This window comes from Convolutriloba macropyga, chromosome 8, assembly GCF_964194025.1.
Source record: "Convolutriloba macropyga chromosome 8, txConMacr16.3, whole genome shotgun sequence".
NCBI classification, from domain to species: Eukaryota; Metazoa; Xenacoelomorpha; order Acoela; family Convolutidae; genus Convolutriloba; species Convolutriloba macropyga.
The window spans coordinates 55,206,740-55,232,514 of NC_134475.1; the positions used below are offsets into that span (position 1 = coordinate 55,206,740).

The 25,775-nt window shown below is 37.2% G+C and overlaps 1 protein-coding gene across 1 annotated transcript; it reads left to right on the top strand.

Moving 5' to 3' along the window:
• The first annotated feature begins 1,856 nt into the window (after positions 1 to 1,856).
• Positions 1,857 to 15,713, top strand: LOC142344198 (uncharacterized). Its single transcript, XM_075395736.1, has 7 exons — positions 1,857 to 2,188; positions 4,959 to 5,102; positions 10,966 to 11,157; positions 11,621 to 11,782; positions 13,466 to 13,617; positions 14,133 to 14,280; positions 15,192 to 15,713. Exons 1-7 carry the CDS (start codon positions 1,934 to 1,936, stop codon positions 15,561 to 15,563), a joined length of 1,425 nt encoding a protein of 474 aa, XP_075251851.1. The 5' UTR covers positions 1,857 to 1,933; the 3' UTR covers positions 15,564 to 15,713.
• The last annotated feature ends 10,062 nt before the right edge of the window (positions 15,714 to 25,775 follow it).

Genomic DNA, 25,775 nt, shown 5'->3' on the forward strand with positions numbered 1-25,775 from the left:
TACCAGTAGTCTTCTTAAGCTAGAAAGTCTCTTGATGACTGATTTTTCGCTAAACTTGTGAGATTGTTTGTCTGGCATTGTTCAGTTGATCCGCCGGCCAGGCTCAATTCTAAGTTTACATTCAATTCTTTGTTCTTTGTTTGACCACTTGACTTTTGTCGTCAGAAACGGAATACACAGTTTAAGTCCTTAGGGCGTTAAGTCACTGAGTGGTTCTTTTAGTATGATGTTCTGAATCGTTACCGCTCGGTCGCATCCACTCGGTCGTTCCTTTTTTAAACGTTTGGCTAGTGAGACGTGAGGTTGTTTAATTAATAGCCGCCCTCATCTTCTCAGCCGGCTATTATAGCGCTCCTATTTTTTTTACAATTCAAAGAATTTGAATTGTATTGGGGCGCTGTCTTTTTTTTTTAAGATCTGTTCACACATTTTCATGATTTTTGAAGTCAAATTGGAGTAGTGATTTTGGTCACGCCGAAACAGGAAATGGAGCGAAAAAGCGAGTGGTTTTGCGGCGTGAAATTTTTTCACTCTAATTTTAAAGTAGAGTGAGAAAATGGCGTGTGAACAAAAATTCGCTTTCTCGCTAGTGGTTTTTTGTTCACATGCGGCAATTTCACTTTGATTTTTACTGTTTTTTCGATTTTTTTGGATCGGGTTTTTTCTAAATGGTTTTCCCAATCTATTAATAGCTCATTCTAGGCCTAGTTTTTTGTGTGAACCAAATTTTCATTTCTCGCTAGTGGTGTTTTGTTCACATGCGGCATTTTGACACCGAGTTTTTGTGTTTTTTTTTAATTTATCTGATTTTTTTTAGAAATGATTTTCCCAATTCACTCATAGTCCATTTTAAGTCGTTTATTGTTTAGTCAATGAAAATTCTTTGAATTGTACGTCAGGACTTGTCCTGCTATGTTTTTTTACTTCGTCGAATAAAAAATGTTTCGCTTTACCTCATTTTGCCGCCTTTTCAACATTTTGCGTGAAATCTTTTTGACTTCTCTAGGCTAGTTTCTCTCTTCTCTCATTCTGCTAAAAGTGATTTTGAACATCAGTTGCTCAGCAAAGCAATTCAAAATGAACAGAGTCAGTATAAAAAATTGAAGTCAGAAGTAGAAACGGGATAAACCCATAAAGCCCAATTTTAGATGCCCGCTAATTGAACGTCGTTCCTGTAAGTCTTAGTTACCATCTCTAATGCTTATTGGTATTGATAGTAGCCCCTGTAGCCTCTCTCTAAAACAGAAGTATGTTCAACCACGAAATGCCATCAAAATAAATCGGACTTAAAAAAATGTTTTTGCACAAAAATCTTTTTTTTTCAATATCTTCTGTTATTTCAATCCCAATCACGCTTATTGGAATCAACGGCGGCTATTTTCCGGCAATCTGTCGTTCCTTTTTTAAACGTTTGGCTAGTGAGACGTGAGGTTGTTTAATTTAATGATTGCAAGTATTTTCCATGTTTTTCGGGTTGAAGATAAAAGAATGTTTGCGTTTCTTATACTGAATTTTCGTTCGGATGAAAATCATTATCTGGTTTAATTTTTTTAACAACTGAAATTTAGTTCGAATAATTTAATCGAATTTGTTTTTCATTCATTAAATAGCATTTACTTCATATTTGATTTTTATTTCATTATTTCGATCTTTTGTTTGGTTTTTAAAGATATTTTGAAACTACTCTCGACACACTGAGTCGCGTTGCACAGCTATTGTGGTAGCAATTACAAAAGTAAGAACAATTTTGTAACAGACTTCTTTTAATGGTGCAAAAGTATGCGTGTGTCTGTTGTCTTCAGTTTGACATATGTTGCCAGGTTATAGCAATATGCTGTTAATTTGTGGCACATTTGCAGTGTAACAAATGTGTTTTAGATTTACTCTTGTTTTGTGTGAAATTGGCGGAATATCGGCTTTAAATTGAGATGAGATGAATCTTCGCAGGTTCTGTCGTCAGAATGCGACGGCCATTCAGTTTGCAATTCTATTTGGCATCTTGTTTTACTTGATTTACCAACTCAAAAACATTCGAATCAACCATCAGAAAAAGAAGTTTGGTAACTTGAGCAGTGGCAATAGTGCTGGCAGCAGTAGTAGACTAGAGGACAAGAAACATGAGGGACATTTGAGGAGAGAGAAAAATGAAGAGTTCATGAAAGAAGATAATGCCTATGCTGCAATTGAGGCAAGCTGAAGTTATTTGATACCGTACTAAGGATCTATTATGCCCTCCCTTTTGTTTTTATCTTTTAAAATCTTTTAAATTCGTTAACGCAAAAAAGAAAAAGATTGCATTTCGTTATTCTGAAATACATCGACGGTAAGCGAGGACAGATAACCAAATCTCCCAAACCTACTTCAATCTGACCCGAATATAAATTTTATGTTACTCGACAAAAATTAAAAATAAATCATCGCTTAATTCAAAACTTGTTGCATCCAAATACATTAACTTTATTTACTGGACAGTTTAGTTTAGGTTAAAGCAGGAACTGATAACATTTGGAACAATATTTTAACAATTGTTGCTAATTTATATCCTCAATGCATTCGCTCAAACCTAAGTTGTTATTTTTTGAATTTTTGACTAAATAGGAATTCATTACTTGATGACAAAATGGTTCATTGCTATCAAACGAAGATTGTAGCAATTACAATACTGCTTGGGTCTTCTTCTGCAATTTTTGCGCTGACCGATTTTTCGTCTGGTCCTTTTGACTTCACGTCCGGAAATGTTTGAACAGGTAAAGCCGTGAGGGCATTAAGTTCTCTTAGATTCTTATGGCTCACTCGTCTCGGCGCATGCAATTCAGCGAAGCAGTTCAAGAGACAAGTTCATGATATGAAGGGTGGTTAGAGTTTGACCTTCTCAATTTAATACCCTAACCGCCCACACTGCGTCCTCCATCCTACTACACCACCCCTTCCCCACTTCACTATCCGCCACTCCACTTCTTTTCACCCGTAACCCAGAACATTCGGCCACGTAAACAACTCATAATTTTTCTCACGCAATAACTCCAATAGATTTCAATCCATTGTATAGCTTAGAACCTCGATACGACTACCTCTCAATCCTTCACTTACCCATGAGGTCTTCAACTAGATTCAAATCAATACCTCTTGATACCCTTTCCTTTGAAGTCTTACTTCATAATAAAATAAATCGTTGGAACCTTTTGATTTTACGTCCTAAAAAGGAATAAACAGGTAAAGCGCGGAGAGCATTATGTTCTCTTAAAGCCTTATGGCTCACTTGTCTCTAAGAATTGAATTAACCGAAGCAGTTTAAGAGACAAATTCACTTTATGAGGAGAGTTTCTATAGTTTGAACCCCAGTTAAACCCTAAACCCTGCACTCTTCCGCGCACCATTTCCTCCCCCTCCTAACTTACCACCCTCTCCACCCCGCCCACCACCTCATTCCACCCGTAACCCAGAACACTCCTCCCCGTAATAACTCGATATTTCTGACGTAGTAACTCCAGATGATTTCAATCTTTTGTATAGCTGAAAACCTCGAAACCTGATTGACTACCTTTCAACTTTTTAACACGAGGGTTCTTCAACTAGATTCAGATCATGTTGATAATGTTGATCAAGGTTTGCATGTTGATAATTTTTGGCTCTGAGAACAATCAGAAGTTTATAAATATGCTGTTCAGAAATCGATGAAATCGTGTTCTTTGTAAACAATTATTTGCATTGATTAAATTTTTATTGAACAAATGGATTAATTTATTACCCTTTTTCTGTAATGGAAAGACTGGTTCCAATGAAGAGTAGCTATTGGAACCAAGGATTGTATTAGTGCGCCATATTGTAATATAGGAGTAATACGTAGTGTCTAAGTTTCCAAATAAATCCACATTTTTTTTACTAATCTAAGCCTGATATCAATGAGATCGAATTAAAATTGTTGCTCAAGTTCATTCCAAAGTACTTAACTTCTGGCTTTGGTTGATTGATATTTTAAACGATTAAAGAGAGAGTTTTACACAATCTGGGGAATTTGATCTTAATTTCATTTGAGCAGCCTTCTTAAAATTGTACCATTTTTTCTTCAAGCCAAGTAGCTATAGTATTTAATTCGGGTTGTTTTAGTTCTGTACAGCATCCTATAGTTTTTATGTTAGTTGCTTTTGAATGAAGTTTGAAGCAATTAAGTTAAACCTGTGTGTCTTTTCAGGCAAATTTTTGCTTAGCTCGTTTGTTCTAAAACATTCGTTCTAATTCACTTCGTGAGTTACTTTTTCACGATTGACTTCGTGATTTTTGATAACCTCAATTTCGCTTATTGAGAGCATAATTTTGTTGCTAAAGCAAAGGGGATAAGATAATGTATTACAGGGGCTGGATTGCCGATGGTTCAATGCTTCAGTCTTTTTTGCTTCTGATTACAAATTATCAAGGCTATAGCCCATTCTGAAGTATTTTGCTCGCCTGTTGTTCGAGAGCATTTTGTCCAGGTTTCTTTATGCATGTATCTTAAGCATCTTCGAAGCAACGAGATTCGAAGTATTGTTAAATTCTGTTGAAAAAACGTTCATAACTCAAAATATTTAGTAAAGAGATTGGCCTATAGTTGTTTTCATCCAGCTTGGAACCATCTTTATGTAATGAAATAACCGTTGCTCTTGCTATTTGTTTTTGAAAAACTCAGATTTTGTATAAAAGGTGTTGAAACAGGCAAAATGCCTCCTTGCATCCGTTTTGTACGGCGCTAATCAATATTAGATGATAATTATTTGTTTTGTTAGTGCAACGTAATGAAAACTATTATTTATATAAGCTGAATGTTGTTGGACTGAATTTGTTGAACTACAGTTGGAACAAATAAAAATAAGCTTGCATCTGACTATGCTAAATATCTAAGTTTAACGACAACGTTTTCTGGGCCAGTTTGAAAACAAAGTCACTTGTAATGGTTACCTTATGAAAAGTTTGTAATTTAGGCAGATGAGTCAGACGAGCGAAAAGGGGAAAGGAGGAGACTGAGAACCAGTTTCACTGGAGACCTGTCTCTGCTCCAGAGAATAGAGCTATCAAGAGACTACATTCTCAGCAATATCAAACAGGATGGAAGCTTCATCTACCAAGTGAGTGCTCATTTTGTTCACCTTTTGAAAGCAGCTAAACATTTGGTATGTATCCGAGCTTTAAGTACTGACAAAGGGATATCTGAGTGGAGCTATTATTGTGCTTCTCGTGGTTTTTATTTGCTCTCGAGCTATTATTGTAAACGTGTGTGTCTTTTGTACGCAAAATTTTTTACTTGACCGTTTTTGGCTTTTACGCCCTTGACTCTGAGTTTTGCGTGATCGAAATTAAATTGCTCTCATTCACCATTTTAGCAGCTGAACTTTATTGGGCAGCTTACTAATAAAGCTGAAATGAGAAGTTGTCAAAATAGGTTTTATTTTACACTTTTTTAACAACAAATTTTACAACTTTTTGACGATAATATAATGCAGCCCCTTAGTGAACGTATTTCAGCACGCCTGAATTCAATAAATGGAGCGCCCACCAGTCGTTTGAGAGTAATTTTCCGACAGTGGTCGGTGTTTTCAATCAGAAACCAGAAGAGTTTTAAATCATTGAGAAATGAGAGATGTCTGATATTTGAACACATTGATTGTTGAACTTTTTTGAATTTAGTGGTGCAGTTATAACCTAGATTCATCTCGCTGTTAGAAGTAGTTTTGTTGATCTCTTCTGGCCAGTTTTCTAGTTCCTTTCTTGTATTATGTGTTACAACTATCAGTGGGTTTTTAGCGTGACTAATTTTGAGTTGTCACATGACTAATTTAAATAGCGTGACTAATTTTTGTAGGCTCAAAAACTCAATGTTTTCAAACGCGAACCGTGCGTTGTTTTATGAATAAACCAACAGTCGAAGTTTGCTGATGATTATAAGTTGTACTCAAACAGATGACAAACTGCAAAAGCCAATTGATAGAGTAAAGATTTTTCCGAGAGGTCACTCATGAACTACGTCTGCTATTTTTTCAATAGATCGTTGAAATACTATATTCAAATGATATCTGCTTAACAAGAAACATGGTTTGGATCGATGAGAATAACAGTAAAACTGATTCTACAAGAATTACTATACCGATTTTAACGAAAAAAAATTATCAACGAAGTCTTCTGAAACTATATTATTTTTGTAACCAAAATTAGTCATGGAATTTTTTCGGAGATTCGATGAAGTTTTATTCAACTTTTTGATTAAAAGAATTTTGTCATTTCCAGCAGATTTAACATTTTTAATGATGAGATGATGCCACAATAAAACTACTAATTGAATAAACTCTCGGTGGAACTAAAATAGTAAACGTGAAACAATGTCAGAATCATAAAGGACTGACTGCATTGGTCTTTAAAGTTACGGACCAAATTTCGCATCAAAACATAACCGACTATGTCGGTAGAATTGCTCTCGAACCACTAGTGTAAGCTAAAATCTACTGCAGGCTGTTTCAGTGGAGGAGGGACTAAATTCATTAAAGGGGGGCTTCAAATGAGGTTATTCTATAGCACTAATAATATTCTTAGTGAAAAAAAAAACAAACCAATTATTCATTGACTCTTCGTGCTGACACTTGTGAATGGAAGATATTTAGATAACGCAAGACCTATAAGTCAAGGACGTAGAAGTCATTCAAAAAGTTCACGAGAAAATTTAGCATAAAGACCAATACCTCTACAATAATTCTTCAAAATTTTTTCGAGAAAAACTAAAGAAAATGTAAATAAAGTATTAATCACGAAATTGACCTTTTTCTAAACTCTGGAGTAGTTGTACTCTATTGATGAGCTTAATTTGATAATTGAGTCATCATCGGAATAATTTAGGTTACTACTGAACAATAATGACGCGATTAGCCCATACAATTACTGCAAACAATGATCAAAACTACATACAAAATCAGTTGAACACGGCAAGAATAACTCAACAAGAATATTTCATGATGCTAAACAAGGAAGTATGATGAAATTAATTGTGAAAAATTAGAACACTGTATAGTGTTTGAACGTACATCAAGATAGCGAAAACCTCAAGATTTTTGTTCCTCAAGATTTCAATACCTAAAGATAGCAAAAACGCAGTTAAAATATAGCATTATTTTTATACAACATTAGTTTTGAAAAACATCAAGTTTATTGTTAATACCCAATTAATAGCCGCCTCAGCTGGCCATTATAGCGTTCCTATTTTTACAATTCAAAGAATTTGAATTGTATTGGGGCGCTGTCTTTTTTTAAGATCTGTTTACACTTTTTCATGATTTTTGAAGTCAAATTGGTGAAGTCATCTTGGTCACGCCGAAACAGGAAATGGAGCGAAAAAGCGAGTGGTTTTGCGGCGTGAAATTTCGCTCTAATTTTAAAGTAGAGTCAGAAAACGGTGTTTGAAGAAAAATTCGCTTTCTCGCTAGTGATTTTTTGTTCACATGCGGCAATTTCACTTTGATTTTCACCGTTTTTTCGATTTTTTGGATCGGATTTTTTAAATGGTTTTCCCGATCCATTCATAGTTCAATCTAGGCCTAATTTTTTTGTTTAAACTAAATCTCACTTTTTCGCTGGCGGTTTTTTATTCACGTGCTGCATTTTTAAGATTTTTTAAGATTTTCTTTTTTAATTTTTTGAACTGATTTTTTTAGAAATGGTTTTCCCATCTCACTCATAGTCCCTGCTAGGTGTAGTCTTTTGTTTAGTCAATGAAAGTTTTTGAATTTTACGTTAGGACTTGTCCTGCTATGTTTTTTACTTCGTCGAATAATTTTTTTTCGCTTCATCTTAGTTCACAGCGGCTTATTCAACGTTTTGCGTGAAATCTTTTTGACTTCTCTAGGCTAGTTTCACTCTTCTACCATTCTGCTAAAAGTGTTTTTAGACGGCATTTGCTCTGCAAAGCAATTCAAAATAGACAGTCAGTATCAAAAAACGAAATCAGAAATAGAAACGGGATAAACCAATAAAGCCCGATTTTGGAAGCCTGTTACTCGAACTTTGATCTGAGATAACATCTCTAATGCTTATCGGTATTGATGCAAGCCCCTGTGTTGTCTCGCTGCGAAACAGGAGGATGTTCAGTTCCAAAATGACATCAAAATAGTTCACAATTTAAAGATGTTTGTGCACAAAAATCAATTTTTTCATTAGTTTTTTTTTCTCTTCTTTCAATCCTAATCGTGGTTATGGGTTTCAACGGCGGCTATTTTCCGGCAATCTGTCGGGTGCGTTTTGATTTTTTAAATCGCTCTCGGACGAAGTTTGAAGCAATTATTGTAAAGGTTTTGGTCTTTACGCTAAATTTCCTCTTGAATTGTTTGAATGACTTTTACACCCTTGACTTATTGATTTTGTGTGATCTAAATTTCTCTCATTCAAAAGTTTCAGCATCTAAACTCAAGTGGCGGAAGTTCAGTTAGAAAAGTCAATGAAGAGTATATAATAACCTCTAATGACATCATTTGAAGCCCTCCTGAAACAACCTGCAATAGTTTTGAGCCCCACTAGTAATATTCCCACATTAGTCAGTTATGTTTTGATGCAAAATGTTGTCCATAACTTTAAAGTCAAGAAAGACTGTTTCACGTTTACTACTTTAATACAACCGAAAGAGTTTATTCAATCAGTAGTTTTATTGTGGCATCATTCTTTCATTTTATTAGGCTGTTCTTGGAGAAGTAAGAGGACTTCATTGTATATGTTTAGAAATTCTGACTTATAGGGGCCGGGTTGTTGCAAACAAAAACAAGTCCTCTTTAGCTGAACTTTTTGCCACACATATGTGTCTTCGCCGTAGCGATATTACGATATTGCAATGAAAAATACACAATTAGTATCGTGAATTCTTTGTTTGATAATTTTCACTTAAGGTTTGCATATTTTTTGAAGCTGGAACCTGAAGCTTTTGAAGAAAATTTTCATCAGTAGTATACCATTGTGATTTAAAGAGGGACTGCTATGGGAATAGCCCCAAAATAGTTAATGGAATTGTTGAGGTAATTTTTTTGCAACTGGAACGCAGTAGAGTAAAACAAATGTATTGTGATTTCTGCTGTGATGATTAGTGTTTTCTTGTTACGACTCGAAGAGGAGTATTGATATTCTACAGGTTTTTACGACTCGAAGAGGAGTATTGAGATTCTACAGGTTTTTACGACTCGAAGAGGAGTATTGAGATTCTACAGGTTTTTTTTTTAGCAGAAAGCAAGTTTGTTCATGACTTGAATTTTGATTTCTTTCTGTTCGAGCATTTACCTCCGTATTTGGTTGTTGACTTCTGTTTTCGAACACTGGACATTAACAATAGCTTAGTTTGTAATGTATGGCAATTGGTAACAGTCTGTAATTCAAGATGAAGAGGTCAATTTGAGAAAATTTGATCCTTTTTAACTACCTACCCCGCCCCCCAAAAAAACTACCCCCACACGTACCTAACCCCCCCAAGGTACCTACCCCCCAACCCCAAGGTCCCTACCTTCGTACTTACCTAGCCCCCCCCACACACACACACACACACGTACCTACCTCCCCCGCCCTGCAACGTACCTACCCCCCGCCCCACCTACCTACACCCCCCACAACCACCTACCTGCCCCCACCTACCACCCCCCCACCAGCACCTACACACACCCCTGAACAGAAAAAATTTTAACGCTTCGCATGTTATATTTGTCTACTATTTTTGATATTTCTAGTGTTTTTTTTCGATATTCTGATTTTTTTCAAGTTAGAATAGAGATTATTTTGCACGACGATTCAAGTCGTTTCCGGTATTCTGACGGCTATGTTTTTTAGCAGAAAGCAAGTTTGTTCATGACTTGAATTTTGACTTCTTTCTGTTTGAGCGATTACCTCCGTTTTTGATTGTTGACTTCTGTTTTCGAACACTGGACATTAACAATAGCTTAGTTTGTAATGTATGGCAATTGGTAACAGTCTGTAATTCAAGATGAAGAGGTCAATTTGAGAAAATTTGATCCTTTTTAACTACCTACCCCGCCCCCCAAAAAAACTACCCCCACACGTACCTAACCCCCCCAAGGTACCTACCCCCCAACCCCAAGGTCCCTACCTTCGTACTTACCTAGCCCCCCCCCCCCCCCCACACACACACACACACACGTACCTACCTCCCCCCCCCTGCAACGTACCTACCCCCCGCCCCACCTACCTACACCCCCCACAACCACCTACCTGCCCCCACCTACCACCCCCCCCCCCCCCCCCACCAGCACCTACACACACCCCTGAACAGAAAAAATTTTAACGCTTCGCATGTTATATTTGTCTACTATTTTTGATATTTATTTCTAGTGTTTTTTTCGATATTCTGATTTTTTTCAAGTTAGAATAGAGATTATTTTGCACGACGATTCAAGTCGTTTCCGGTATTCTACCGGCTATGTTTTTTTAGCAGAAAGCAAGTTTGTTCATGACTTGAATTTTGACTTCTTTCTGTTCGAGCGATTACCTCCGTTTTTGATTGTTGACTTCTGTATTGGACTTTAACAATAGCTTAGTTTGTAATGTATAGCAATTGGTAACAGTCTGTAATTCAAGGTGAAGAGTTCAATTTGAGAAAATTTGATCCCATTTAACTATCTACCCGCCCCCCAAAAAAACGACCCCCACACGTACCTAACTCCCCCCCCCCCCCCAACGTACCTACCCCCCCGCAACGTACCTACCCCCCGCCCCACCTACCTACACCCCCACAACCACCTACCTGCCCCCACCTACCACCCCCCCCCCCCCACCAGCACCTACACACACCCCTGAACAGAAAAAATTTTAACGCTTTGCATGTTATATTAGTCTACTATTTTTGTTATTTCTAGTGATTTTTTCGATTTTCTGATTTTGTTCAAGTTAGGGTAGAGATTGTTTTGCACGACGATTCGAGTCGTTTCCGGTATTCTACCGGCTATTTTTGTGTTTGAGGTCAACTTGAACAAGAGTGTGCGTATCCCGGATGACTACAACCTGTTACGTCACGCGGGCACCATTTACTCCCTCGCCACTATCAATGAAGTGCTGCCAAGTGATGAAGTGAAAAGTGCCATTGTGAAGACCACTACTTGGCTCACTCACAGGGTCGCTCCTCTCAGGACCAGTCAGGATCACGTTCATGCTGTAAGGGGCTCTTAGATTAGATTACATCTGATTTCTCAAACACCGTAATTCATGAGACATCCGGGGCTTGAGAGCGTGGTAGTTAATAAAAAAGTTTGAGTGAGGGCGGTACCAATCCTTTATTTCGTTAGAAATTCTGTTGCAGAGTGAGAGTAAATTACCAACCAATCTTAATTAACTTGAATGTCCGCAGAAAAAAATTTTTTTTGGTTATGCAATTTTTTGTTTTGTGTCATATATAGAGAAAATATTGAAAAATTTAAAATTCCCCAAAGATGCAGCGATTTCTAGTTCTTTAGGTTTTCGAAAAGTTTTGAGCAAAATTTAATCAGGTTTTTTGACAATTAACAAATGATAGCATGTAAGAGAATTTAAGAAATTAATGCATAGAATCTCAGCACTTACTATGACCCGTTTGACAATGTGCATCCTTAAATGACTTAAATGCCATTGCTGTTATCAGGTGTGGTCGAAAGAGCCAGAGACGAAAGCAGGAATGGCAGAGGCCAAGCTGGGTGGGGCTGGTCTGAGTCTTGTGTCCTTTGCTAAGGCATACCAAATAGACCCAAATGTGGTGTCATTAGAAACTATGACCAAAGTGGCAGAGTTCATCAAATTCATGCAGGTATGATCTTTGGCCCTTACTGTTTTTCACTGAAGTAAACTTCTGTTTTGATAATGAGTTTACAGATGATTAGCAACAACATGGAAAGCAAAAACGGTGAAAGAGGATATGTTTAACTAAATAGGCAGATGTAACAGCTGAAATGAAATAGCTATTTTAATATTAACTAGATGTCTGTCCTATGTCTTAATATTTTTTTTGTTTTGCCTACCTTAGACCTACTGATACTTTGTAAAAAAAAAAGTTAAAAATGAGAGTATATTATTGAGACTACATACAATTTCTACTAAAAAGATGTCAGATGGATACGGGAATTAAGAAGTTAAGAATTTTGTGACGCTCCCACAAAACGATGGAAATGTGTGTTGACAACTTTAATAGGTCTGCAAAGTTGCAAAAGGACGACGTTTTCATCGAAAACTTAGAAGCATTATGCATCAATATTTCAACCAATTACAGAAACTTGCTCATTACAGTACGCTTTGACGCTTTAGTGGTAAAGCTGAACCCCGAAACTTTCAACAAAAGGTAATTTTTGTAAAGTTTGTTTTGCCCCTTTTTACAAGCACCACCCCTATCGCAACCGCCAGCCCCCCCCCCCCCCCCCCCGCCTCAACTTCCACCGCCACCACCAACCCCCAACTAACAAACACCCTAACACCCTACTGCCGCCGTCTCCACCACGACCAAAACCCCTAGTACCAAAACCAACCCCCCAACTACTACCACCAACCCCAACAAAACCCCCCTACTGCCACCACTAACCCCCTGCTACCACCATCAACCTCACACTACTTTTACTACTACTGCCACCAACAAGCATACACCCCCCCCCCCCCTCACCTCACCCTACTAATACCAGCTCATGCGTTTTTTGTCATGAAGTATTTCTTCATTCTTAATGCCAGCGTTTATAAATTTCCAAATGCTCTTTTTTTCGTCTTAACGTTTCACTGAAGTGCCATATCTTGACAAGTTTAATATCAACTGCAACGCTGATGTGGGACCTTTTTAGAAAGTCACAGCTATGCATTATTTAGACATCTCACTTGCTGGGATTCGAGGTGTTGGAGAAGTATGCAAGTAGATTGCGCCTTTTTTCATCTTTGATCACATTGTTGGATATTGATGTTCGTTTGCTCATTCTGAACGCTCAAATTATTTTGAAATCACAGGTGTCCAAATACGAGTTCTTCCTCTCTTTCGACAGAAAGCCCGCCTTTTATACTTAATTTTTTGTATTCAAATTTTAAAAAAGTAGCAAATATAAAGTTGTTTCTGATTCTATCAAAGCACATCGTTTTTCTGATTCTATCGGCAGTCGTAAAACTTACTGGACTTTCTAATCGACCACTCGATCTTAAGCTTTTCTGAACAAAGTTTGGATTCCGAAATTGATAAATGAAGTTGGTGTGAATCTATTTTGAGTGTAGAACTCATTATTTCATCGTGTTTGATTTTTTGAGTTTTCCATTTGTGCAAACCTTAGTTAACTCAACACATCAAATTAGCAATCTAGCCTACTTTTTTTTAAAAACAACTGAGTTGTGCTTTGTCATGGTAAATTAGATCGATGTATTCTTAGTCAAAAAGTAGTATCCAAATAAGCACACTCGGCTCTGTTTGGCTTTGGTATAAATTGTTATTTGAATTTATTGGATTAATTATTTGGATATGTTATAGAAGCCAGACGGCCAGTTCAACTCAAAGTGGTTGCAAGGAGTGGGTTTGACTGATTTCAATTCCCTGTACTACCCAGGGGAGGCCTGTCTGGGTCTGGTTCTCTTCCACCAGACTAGCCACAACGATCAGTGGTTCTCAATCGCTCTCAAAGGGTAAGGGGACGCTTAGTCGAATGTAGTTAATGAGGTAAGGGGACCTCAACATAGTTTTGATACTGTGATTTTGGCTGCGTAATATTTGAGATGTCCGCTTTCTGATCTGCGTAATAACTTTCTGATCTGCTCATAACTAACTGCCCTGCAATTATGGTTGGACAACTGAAATAATACCGTTTTAAATTTTCTATAGTAAAATTAATGGCGAAATAATCATAAACATAGAAATTAACACTGGGAATTTTCCAAGCCCTGCACCTTGAATGCGATAGACATTTAAAACCCTTATAGTAGTGAATATTAATTGTAATATTTGCTTGCACCTATAATTAGGCCGCTCAAATATCCGACATTTTTACTAAAACATTTTTAGTAAACGACATTTTTACTAAAACGCAGACTTTTTCACCAGGTTATGAAAAGAACAAAATCTAAAGAGGGGAGTTCAAAAGCGAGCGTCGATATCTCGCAATACTCCCTGTTTAATTTTATCTACCTTCTAATTGTTCTAGACTGAAGCACTTAGCCGAGTCAAGAGAGAAGGAGTCTGTGTCCAATGTGCTGCCAGACCACTGGGCTCTCATATCTTCTAGAGAACTGCTCAACTCAGCCCTACTTACTCATGCAGACAGGGACTTGCTTGTTAGGCATGCTCAGAAGGTAAATTTTCAAATAAAATCCAATCCATCTACTATTTTGCCCTAGATATCGTTTAATTTTTGTAGGTTGCATTACCAATTTTTGGTTGAAATGGTTGGTTTTTTGCGTGAGACTAATGCTAATTTAGTTCTCTCACTCTGCTCAAGCAATTTTAAAGAAGTTGCTCGGCAACGCAATCTAAAATCGCACTCAAAGTGAAAAAAAAATCGAAATTATAGATAGGATTTATAAGAATCCCACGGGAGGAACTATATGCTCAGCTGTTTTTTTGCTAAGTCAGTTTTGGCCGATCGAAATATTCATTGTAGAAAGTGATGTGATTGGTATCCTTAAAAAGCCCTTCAAGCGTACAACATTTTAATAGAAGGGTTTTTAATAGTTGCCGTCAGCCTCTCAACGTATCCGGAGCTCTCCTTTTACGGTGCAAAGGATTTGGATTGTAGCGGTACGCTGTCTTATTTTCAGGATCTGTTCACACTTTTGTCGAATGAGAAGTCAAAATAAAGTGGTGATTTTAGTCACGCTAGAGTAGTACTGGGAGCGAAAAAGGAGTAAATTTGAAGCCTGCTTTTTTCAAACTGCTTTTTGAAAAAATAAAGGTATGATTTCTTAGTTAGTGTTTTTCAGGACTTCTTTAATATTTCTTTTCAAAAGCTATTAGCGAATTTTCGAATTTTGCGTCTATGTTTTGTACTTTTGGTTGTCTTCGCTCAATCTCGTTAATGACAAATATCATCGGTTGCTAAAGGGGCTTAAATTAATCATATTAATTGTTTACTTCATAGCTAACGCTTTCTATAACTTTCTTTATCGTTTTCGAGCTAAAAAAGTGCGAGAACCTCAAGTAAAACCAGTCATTTTAAGCTGAAAACTGTTACCTACCCCGGGTTAAACGGATGAAATAATTTCAGGTGTCTAATAAATTTATCTCAGAACAAATAGTCTCGGCAGTCCAACCGCAAGTGAGGTACTCATTTGACAGTACTGGAGGCCTCTCGCCTGCGTGTACCCGAGTGGAAGCTCTACTGGCCATAATGCACGTTCTAGAGCCATCAAAACTGCCCCCGAAAATAACAAAGACAGTTGAAAATGCGATGAAGTTTATTCTGCATTACCAAGAAACTTCAGGACCCTTTAAAGGTGGCTTCAGACGCCAATCTGTGCCTAGAAAAGATTCAAGACACATGGAAATTAGAATAGACAATGTTCAACATTGTGTAACTGCAATTATAAAGTATTATCAATTAGCCCAAAAATGGGCAAATCAAACTAGTGTTATGTAAGAATGCTCAATATGGTGCCTTTTTCCTTTATATGCATATCTTTTAATGTATGCCATTATAGCTTAAACGTATTATAGTTGATTGTAGATTGTTTTATGAAATTGATGGATTAATTTTTGGTGTAATTATATTTTAAGTTATTCAGAATTATTGTTTTAAATGAAGCTAGGAGGCTTGCAAACGTCATTTGTCTCATTTATCAATTGTGTTCTGAGAAGGCTGATATTACACGCGTTCACTTAGTTAAAAATACGGATGGCTTCCCCGTAAACATTTTTATAGCTGCGAAGCTGTAAGCTGAGCGTAGCTATATTGCGGTGCTCTTCGTTTTTTACAATTCAAAGAATTTGAATTGTATTGGGGCGCTGTCTTTTTTTTACAATTCAAAGAATTTGAATTGTATTGGGGCGCTGTCTTTTTTTAAGATCTGTTCACACATTTTCATGATTTTTGAAGTCAAATTGGAGTAGTGATTTTGGTCACGCCGAAACAGGAAGTGGAGCGAAAAAGCGAGTGGTTTTGCGGCGTGAATTGTTTTCGCTCCAAATTTAAAGCAGAGTGAGAAAACGGTGTTTGAACAAAAATTGGCTTTCTCGCTAGTGGTTTTTTGTTCACATGCGGCAATTTGACTTTGATTTTTACTGTTTTTTCGTTTTTTTGGATCGGATTTTTTTTCTAAATGGTTTTACCAATCCATTAATAGTCCGTTCTAGGTCTAGTTTTCTGTTTAGTCAATGAAAATTTGAATTGTACGTCAGGACTTGTCCTGCTATGTTTTTTTTAAGGTCTGTTCACACATTTTCATGATTTTTGAAGTCAAATTGGAGTAGTGATTTTGGTCACGCCGAAACAGGAAACGGAGCGAAAAAGCGAGTGGTTTTGCGGCGTGAAATTTTTTCGCTCTAATTTTAAAGTAGAGTGAGAATACGGTGTTTGAACAAAAATTCGCTTTATCGGTAGTGGTTTTTTGTTCACATGCTGCAATTTCACTTTGATTTTTACTGTTTTTTCAATTTTTTGGATCGGATTTTTTTCTAAATGGTTTTTCCAAACCATTCATAGTCCGTTCTAGGTCTAGTTTTCTGTTTAGTCAATGAAAATTCTTTGAATTGTACGTCAGGACTTGTCCTGCTATGTTTTTTTGTTTCGTCGTCTGACGCTCTTTTTTCGTTTTACATTTGTTCACACAGCAAAGCTGAAAAAGTCAAATTTTCTGAATGACTTCTTCCTCTCACTAACGGCATTTGCGCGCGTGACGTCATTTCTCACTCGCTTTAGCGAAAGTTTTTAGGTTATTTGCGTGATTAGATTTTGATCATACGTGACTTAACTCACTCAATAAAATGACTTTTGCACTTTAAAACTTAGGTTTAATTTGAATTTGTTTAAGGTCAAAGGAACTCATATGTGCAGTAAAGGTCCCTAATAAGAGGCTTCTGTGGAATGAATTTTTAAAACCTTTATTGATTTATCGCTGAATGTTTTTTAGCCTAGTTTTTTTGAGCGGCGTCGATTTTTTTTTCAATTTAGATCTGTATCTGTTTCTATCTCTATTATATGGCACGCAGGTCTATTCTTTCGCAGCTATTCCGGCAATCTGCCGGCTATGTTTTTTAAAATTTGATTTCATTTATTTCTGTGTGAACAAACTAAAGGCGTCTTTACACTTATAATTGTTTAAACAACATAGAGGTATAACCGGCAATAAACAAATGTTTATACCATTATAAAGTTGTGAAAATAGCAATCGGTGACAGTCATTATTCTACCGAGATTTAAAAGAATAATTTCATTATTCTACCGAGGTTAAAAGAGAAAGAAAAGATTTTGCCGTTCTTACAAACTAGCGTGAAGCTGTATTGTTCGCCTTATGGACACTGTCAAAAACGAATCTGCTATATAACAGCCATTAATCAATAGAAAAAGAAAATGAGCAAAATTAAAAATAAGAAAACTAGCATTACATGCTGTGCGCGTGAATAATTGCTCTCAAACAAAGTTTTAGCAATTTTATTAGTCCTGTCGGTCTTTTATGTGATTTTTCGCTTGACTGATTTTTCGTCTGACCCTTTTGCCTTCGTCCTCAAAAACGGGAACATACCCGGCAGATTTCCGGAAAATAGCCGCCGTTGATTCCCATAACTCAATTGGGATTGAAACAAAAGAAAACATCAACAAAAATTGATATTTGTAAAAAAAAAACATTTTCAAGTGCAATTTATTTTGATGTCATTTCGTAGTTGAACATACTCCTGTCTCTCCGTGAGAGGCTACAGGGACTAGTATCAACACCAATAAGCATTATAGATAGTAACTAAAACTTATGAGAACAAAGTTCAAGTACCGGGCATCTAAAAATGGGCTTTATGGGTTTATCCCGTTTCTCTTTCTGACTTTGATTTTTATTATACTGACTCTCTACATTTTGAATTGCTTTGCTGAGCAGCTAACGTTTAAAGGGACTTTGAGCAGAACAACAGATGAGTGTCTAGCCTGGAGAAGTCAAAAAGATTTTACGCAAAATGTCGAAAAAGCGGCAAAATGGGTAAAGCGAAAAAAAGTTCGACGAAGTAAAAAAAAAATTGGAGCCCTATAATCGGCTGAGAAGATGAGGGCGGCTATTAATAAACAGGTATCGCCCAGCGGGAATTCTTTTGGAGACTTATATCTATGGTGTGAAGGGCGGTTCTTAGAGGTTGAAGTATCCCCCCGCCCCACTATTGCGCCCATTCCCCGCCCCCCAAAAAACAATTGCTTGATTGTGTAGACTTTCTGCTAAGACCTTCTTTCTTCCTCTTGATTGAGAGAATTCAGCTCCGTCTCCAAAAACGTAAACATATGAGGGCATTAAGTGGTGTGAAGTTTACTGAAGTTGCTGAGGAAGGCTTCAAAAGGCAGATATTCGTTCTTAAAAGGGTGGTTTCGAATCGCCTTCCCATCCCACTGCATTTATCAACCCCATAGGCCACCGCTGTGGATAGCCTATCTGTGCGTAAGCTACCTACAATCAAACTCAACCTCTGTACTAAGGATTAGGAGCAATTCGTCAGACGGTAGTCAATTATTTTCAATAAAACCAGAAGTCAATGAAAACGCTAGTTGCTGAAACTATTATATTTGGTGTATCAAATATTTGGCTTATTATATTATATAATACATAATCGGAGTTCATCTAAAAAACTTTGAAAGAATGGAAAAACGACTTCCAGGAATAAAATCCTGGAAATTAACCTATACGTTTTTACAAATGGGTTTCATATGGTGAAAAACTGCGAAAACCAGAAGTCGCTTAAAAGGTAAGATGTGAAATTTATCTCGCACATGCGGCCATCCTAAATTATTTTTTTTTATTTGGTGAGCAACTGCGAATACCAGCAGAACGGAACGAGTAAGAAGATGCAAAACTTGTCTGGTAATGCGGCGATCCTAAAATTACTGATGATTTTCTGCAAAGAAAACAGTTTTCAAACCATTCCTTAAGATATAATCTGATTTCAATGAAATTGAACAAACACGTACTTTAATCCGATAAAAGTCAACTTAAAGGTCACAGAAGTCATTTTGCAGACGTAGATGAGCTCTCTAAGATTGCAGAAACTGTGATTTAATTCAGCGAATGACAGATCCAGCTCAAATTGTTTTCTTGTTATAGCAATTACTTCCATCATAGTTATCGTTCCAGTTATAGTCAATTTAAAAAAAAGAGTTAAAAAACAGCAAATAAACCCGCAGAAATTTTCCTATTATAACTCAGCTTTGAGCAGTACACAATTTATTACTTTCTCTTACTTTCTCTTTCCAACTTCTTGAGCAGTAAATTCTTTTTGAGTCTGGTAGTGAAAAGTATTCTGGAGCAGTAAAACATTTTTATTGTGTCCTGTTTCTGAAATTTACTTGGATTAAAACTCAACTGTTGGTCTTTCCGATTCTGCTATTCCAACACGCGAACACACAGCAAAACCCAACGAAAGTTCTAATGGTGTAGCATTTTTGCATACATTGGTCTTGCGCATATATCTTTAACTTAGATTTGTTTCTCTGTAAGATTCAGCTAGTATGCTCAAAGAGACCCCTTAATATGTGATCTGTTGTGAACGCAGTTCAATTTGATATCAAAAAAAACTTTGCTTCACAAAATTTTAATTTAAACCGAAACGAAAGGGTTTTAATATAACGGATATACAGTGAAAAACCGTATTCTCAAGAGTTATATCCGTACAGTTTTTGAACCTCTAAAAGGAACTGCGTAAAACTTTCTTTTTCGGAAGTGGGTGAGCAGCAATTACATTTAGTCAGCAGAACCGGACAGTAGAATTGAAATTGCTGTCCAATTTATTGGAGAGAAAGCAATAGCTACGAAAAACAAAACCCGGATCAGTAGAGAACTAGCTTGCAGCAAAGCAATAATTCCCGATCGGCCAGGCAGATCAAGTTTTTAGATTAATTAAGCAGAACATCCCGCAAATAGTACTGCATCTTATAGTACTGAAAATTTTCCGTCTGGGGAATGGCAATGAAAACATGGCTAAGGAAGAAGAATTCAAGAAAAGCTGCAAAAAATTGCGGCACTGGAAAAATTTTTCTAAGCTTCCTTTGAGAAAATGGATTTCGGAATTCAACAAGGCAGCGTATGCGATATTTGCAGCGCTATACCGAGAGCGGTGCATATAATCTGGAGAGATAAAGGAAAACCTTGACATCCAAGTACAGGGAGTCGAACACCATTCAAATGGAGGCAAACAAAAAAATTGTTTTCTTTACTTGCTGCTCAAACAACTTTCAAAAATCAATTAACCAAAAGTGCGACCACTATAAAAACTACACAATAGAACCCAAACTCTGGATAAGATTTAGATGCGAGTGGCGACGCAATCCGCGAGCATTGAGTAGAAAGGGTTACGGTTTAAACCAAGGTCAAAAGAACTTGGAAGCAACAACGCGGTCGAATTTGCCGTTAGCAATTGAATGCTGGCGATCAAAATTTCTTTCTAGTAGTGACCAAGGTTGAATTTAGAAAACCTCCCATCAACCTCTACCCTTTTTAATTGAGTTTGTTTTACCACAGTGCACCAGAGTGGCTCAATTTCTTTGAGTACGAAGTATTACATCGGTGCACAACAGCAGCGAGCATGCTGGACCACAATGGGCTTTCGGTCAGTAGGTTGGTTGCCATTAAAGGAGGTTAATTTAAAGACGAGTAACTGACCGCGATGTAAGCGCATTAATAATAAATCAGAGTAGCAAGGTAAGACGATATTTTGAGACAGTTTACTGACTTGGCTTAAAGTTGTTGCCGCAGTCTTAAAACGTGTTTTCCTCGATAAAAACCTAACCCCATCATTCTTCTATTAAAACACTAAAAAAGTCGCTTTGTCTAAGTAACGCTGTAAAACTCAACAATGCAGATGTACAAGGAACCAAGCATGTGAAGGCAGAAAAGATTCCTTGCCAAAAAAGTAGACTACATTTTTAAGTGCACTCGCTTGAGTCCTTTTTGCAGTCAATCTCATCAGATTGCAATCAATCTCATCGAATAACACAAATCATGAGTCCATCATAGTGGAACAAAACTTCAACCGTTTAATTGCGTCAAGGTGAACAAATTTTCTTCTTCTTATGCCCTTTCAAACAGAAACTTCAAATTGTTCAAAGTTGGTTTTTACTTTGGTTACAAATGCCACGAACAACAAACTATCAGGCTACAAAAAAGGAACACGATGTCAACCATCCGCTGTTCTAAAAAAATAGGCTGGGATAATACTACACTCTTGACGTACAGAAGACAAAATTTTTGACTTTTTTTGCTTACCCAGAAGATATGGAAAAAAAGGAGCATATCTAAACATGGTGGGATATAGAAATTTGTGCTGTCAATCGGAAGGTCCTTCAGTTGAAAGAGCATCTGTAAGTATAAACTATGCTGGAGAAAACAACAAAGTTTAAGCCGAACTGTACGATGTGGGAACTTGAGCCAAACCTAGCAAACAATTGTAGCTCAGCTCTGCGTCATCTTTACTCATTGGAGCAAAATTTCAAATGGAGCAAAGTCTTAAAAGTTTGGGCCATTAGTCAATAAACGCAGATTTTCAGATCGGATTCGTAGATATCAAAAACGAATGAGAAATCGAAGAACATAGAATTTAAAGACAACTATTATATAGGTGTTGCTGCAAGAACAGTATACTCAGAAGTTGAAACAATAGGAAAAGCCAGATAGCGCCAAGATTATACAGCTTTTACTCTTCAGTGACGAAAAGTTTCATGCCCATTGCGGAATTGGCAAAAGGCTTCAATGCAACATTGTATTTTTCAGAGAACATTGGTATTTATTCACCTGTAGATAGTTATGACATTATATATACTCTTATGAGTATCTTGTGATACTGAGTTGAGTTGTTAGTAGTTTTTTAATAGTTTTGTTGTTTAATGGCACTGTTCATTTATGTTTGTTGTTTTCTAAATCATACACAGTCAATGAGACCAACTCGTTAGGAGAGTATATTGACGTTGTACCATTCGTTTTGGGGTAATTGATTGTCTTCTGGAAGGTCTTGTTTTATGATAGGTGAATGAATTCTTTTTAAACCATCTATTTGATAAAATGGTTTAATTTTACTAACTTTTTTGTAATAAAATTGTACTTTAATGTTCCTCTGCCGGCTATTAGTTTGATTGTTATTGTGCGCGGATATTATATTTCTTAGCTGGTCTTTGTACGATGTATTTGAGTAAGAAGAGTAAGGTTTTTCAAATCCGTACTAATTCGGATTAAGGCCAGATCGTCGCACGATACACGGTTTTGACTTGTTGATTCATTGTTAATTGATCCCTTCTTCGCACCTCAAACTGTGGTTCGTCTTAGGGAGCCCACGTGAAGTTTACGATGATGACCGTATTAACGTTAGTAGTATGCTCATCTGCTATATGACTGGAGGGGGGGGGGGGGGTCCGGACCCCCCCTGCAAAGAACTTTACCACCGAAAAACTGATTTTCTCTCAGTGAAATCAAGTTTTTTGTTTAAGTTTCACCAGTCAACGTATCACAAGGAAAATATCTCAGACTTGTGAAACTTAAACAAAAAACTTGATTTCACTGAGAGAAAATCAGTTTTTCGGTGGTAAAGTTCTTTGCAGGGGGGGTTGTCCGGACCCCCCTCCCTCCAGTCATATAGCAGCTGCCGGTTGCTGGTGTGCTGGTGTTAAGGCAACCTAGAGCAGTTCCTCCTTGGCTCGACGGTAAAAACTCAATTTCTATAGAACTAAAAGTTTTCCTATAGGGCCTCAAACTTGGAATAAATTTCAAAATTTTCAAAAATTTTTTGCGAAAAAATTTGAAAATTTTTTGAAGTCCTAAAATGGTCTGAAATGGATTTTGCGCTATGAAAGAGCACTCAAAAGTGATTTTTTTTTGTTGACTTCACTGTTTTCAACTCTGCAGTATAGGGGTTGAAAGATACAAAAATTTCAAATTACTGAGAAAATTCCAAAATTTTTTGGAGTACTAAAATGGTATGAAATGGACTTTGGGCTATGAAAGAGCACTCAAAAGTGATTTTTTGTTGACTTCACTTTTTCCACCCATGCAGTATAGGGGTCGAAACATACAAAAAATTTAAATTTTTGGAGAAAAAAATTCCAAAATTTTTCGAAGTCCTAAAATGGTCTGGAATGGACTTTGCGCTATGAAAAAAGCACTCAAAAGTGATTTTTTGTTGACCTTACGTTTTTTCACCCATGCAGTATAGGGGTCGAAACATACAAAAAATTTAAATTTTTGAGAAAAAAATTCCAAAAGTTTTTGAAGTCCTAAAATGGTCTGGAATGGATTTTGCGCTATGAAAAAGCTCTCAAAAGTGATTTTTTGTTGACCTTACGTTTTTTAACCCCTGCAGTATAGGGGTCGAAACATACAAAAATTTAAATTTTTGAGAAAAAAATTCCAAAATTTTCGAAGTCCTAAAAAGGCCTGAAATGGATTTTGCGCTATGAAAGAGCGCAAAAAAGTGATTTTTTGTTGACTTCAATTTGTTCAACTAAGTAGGGTAGGAAGAACTCAGGTTCTTAAATGGTCTCCAATAACTCAAAGAATAGTCAGAAACAGTTTTTGCTGACAATACTTTGCAAAATGTGCTGTATGTTGTGGAGAGCATGTCTTTATGTTTTATATACAATTGCAACTTTGAATGTTTCTATCTTATTAAGTATGTGTGTTTGCGTGCAAATGTTCAAAAAAAATTTCTTTTGTATGAATTAATAAATGAATGAAATGAACGAACGAAATATTAATGTATAAATTTTAATATTTTTAATTTATTCATGAGTGTGGGTGTCTATGTTTGTGTGTGTTTGTTTTTGTATGTGTGTGAGTTTGTGTGTGTTTGTGCTTGCTTGTGTGTGTATGTACGTGTGTGTGTATGCGTGCTTGTGTATGTGTAACTGTGTGTCTCTTTGTGTGTGCGTATGTTTGTGTGTCTATGTGTGTGTGAGCGTGTTTGTGTGAGTTTGTGTATGTGTGTGTGTACTTGTGTGTGTTTATGATTGTGTGTGTGTGTATGTGTGTGTCTCTGTTTTTGTGTGTTTGTTTTTGTGTGTGTGTTTGTGTGTGTGTGTGTTTGTGTGCAAATATGTATGTGTCTACGTGTGTGTGTGTGTTTGTGTATGTATTTGTAATTGTGTGTGTGTTTGTCTATGTTTGTGTGTAAGTGTGTCTGTGCGGGTGTGTATGCATGTGTGTGTGTATGTGTATGTGTGTCTCTGTAAGTGTGTGTGTTTATGTGTGTGTGTGTGTGTTTGTGTGTGTGTATGTGCGTCTGTGTTTGTTTTTGTGAGTGTGTTTGTGTGCGTGTGTGTGTGTGTGTGTTTCTCTGCGTGTGCGTTCGTGTGTGTGTGTTTTTCTGTGTGTGTGTTTGCGTGTGTTTGTGTGGGTGTGATTGTGTGTCTGTGTGCGTGTGTGTGTGTATGTGTTTTTGTGTGTGTGTGTTTATGTGTGTGTGTTTGTGTGTGTGTGTGTTTGTGTGTGTGTGCGTGTGTGTCTATGCTTTTGTGTGTGCGCGTTGTTTTTTCTCTGTTTGTGTTTGTTTGTTTGTGTATGTTTGTGTGTTTGTGTATGTATTTGTGTTTGTGTGTGTGTGTGCGTGTGTGTCTATGTGTGTGAATTTGTGTATGTGTGTGTGCATGTGTGAGTGTGTGATGTGTGTGTGTGTGTGTGTGTGTGTGTGTGTGTGTGTGTGTGCGAATATGTATGTGTCTATGTGTGTGTGTGTTTGTGTATGTATTTGTGTCTGTGCGTGTGTGTATGTGTATGTGTGTCTCTGTAAGTGTGTGCGTTTATGTGTGTGTGTGTGTTTGTGTGTGTGTGTGTGTGTATGTGCGTCTGTGTTTGTGTTTGTGAGTGTGTTTGTGTGTGTGTGTTTTTGTGTGTGTGTATGTGCGTCTGTGTTTGTGTTTGTGAGTGTGTTTGTGTGTGTGTGTTTCTCTGTGTGTGCGTTCGTTTGTGTTTTTTTCTGTGTTTGAGTTTGCGTGTGTTTGTGTGGGCGTGATTGTGTGTTTGTGTGCGTTTGTCTGTCTGTATGTGTTTGTGTGTGTGTGCGTGTGGGTTTATGTGTGTGTGTTTGTGTGTGTGTTTTTGTGGGTGTGTGTGTGTGAGTGTGCGTGTGTGTGTCTATGTTTGTGTGTGTTCGCGTATGTCTGTGTCTCTGTTTGTGTGTGTTTGTTTGTGTATGTGTGTGTGCGTGTGTGTTTGTGTATGTACTTGTGTTTGTGTGTGTGCGTGTGTGTCTATGTGTGATAATTTGTGTATGTGTGTGTGCGTGTGTGTGTCTATTTTTGTGTGTGTGTGTGCGCAGGTGTGGGTCTCTATCGTGTGTGCGTCTATTTATGTGTTTGTGTAAGTGTACGTTTGTGTGTGTGTTTGAGCGTGTGTGTGTGTATGCGTGCGTGTGTATGTGTAATTGTGTGTCCCTTTGTGTTTGCGTATGTGTGTGTGTGTCTATGTGTGTGTGAGTGTGTTTGAGTGAGTTTGTGTATGTGCGTGTGTGTGCGTGTGGGTGTCTACGTTTGTGTTTGTGTGCGTGTATGTGTGTGTCTATGTTTGTGTGTGTTTGTTTTTGTATGTGTGTGAGTTTGTGTGTGTGTGTGTGTTTGTGCTTGTTTGTGTGTGTTTGTGCTTGTGTGTGTACGCGTGCGTGTGTGTTTGTAACTGTGTGTCTCTTT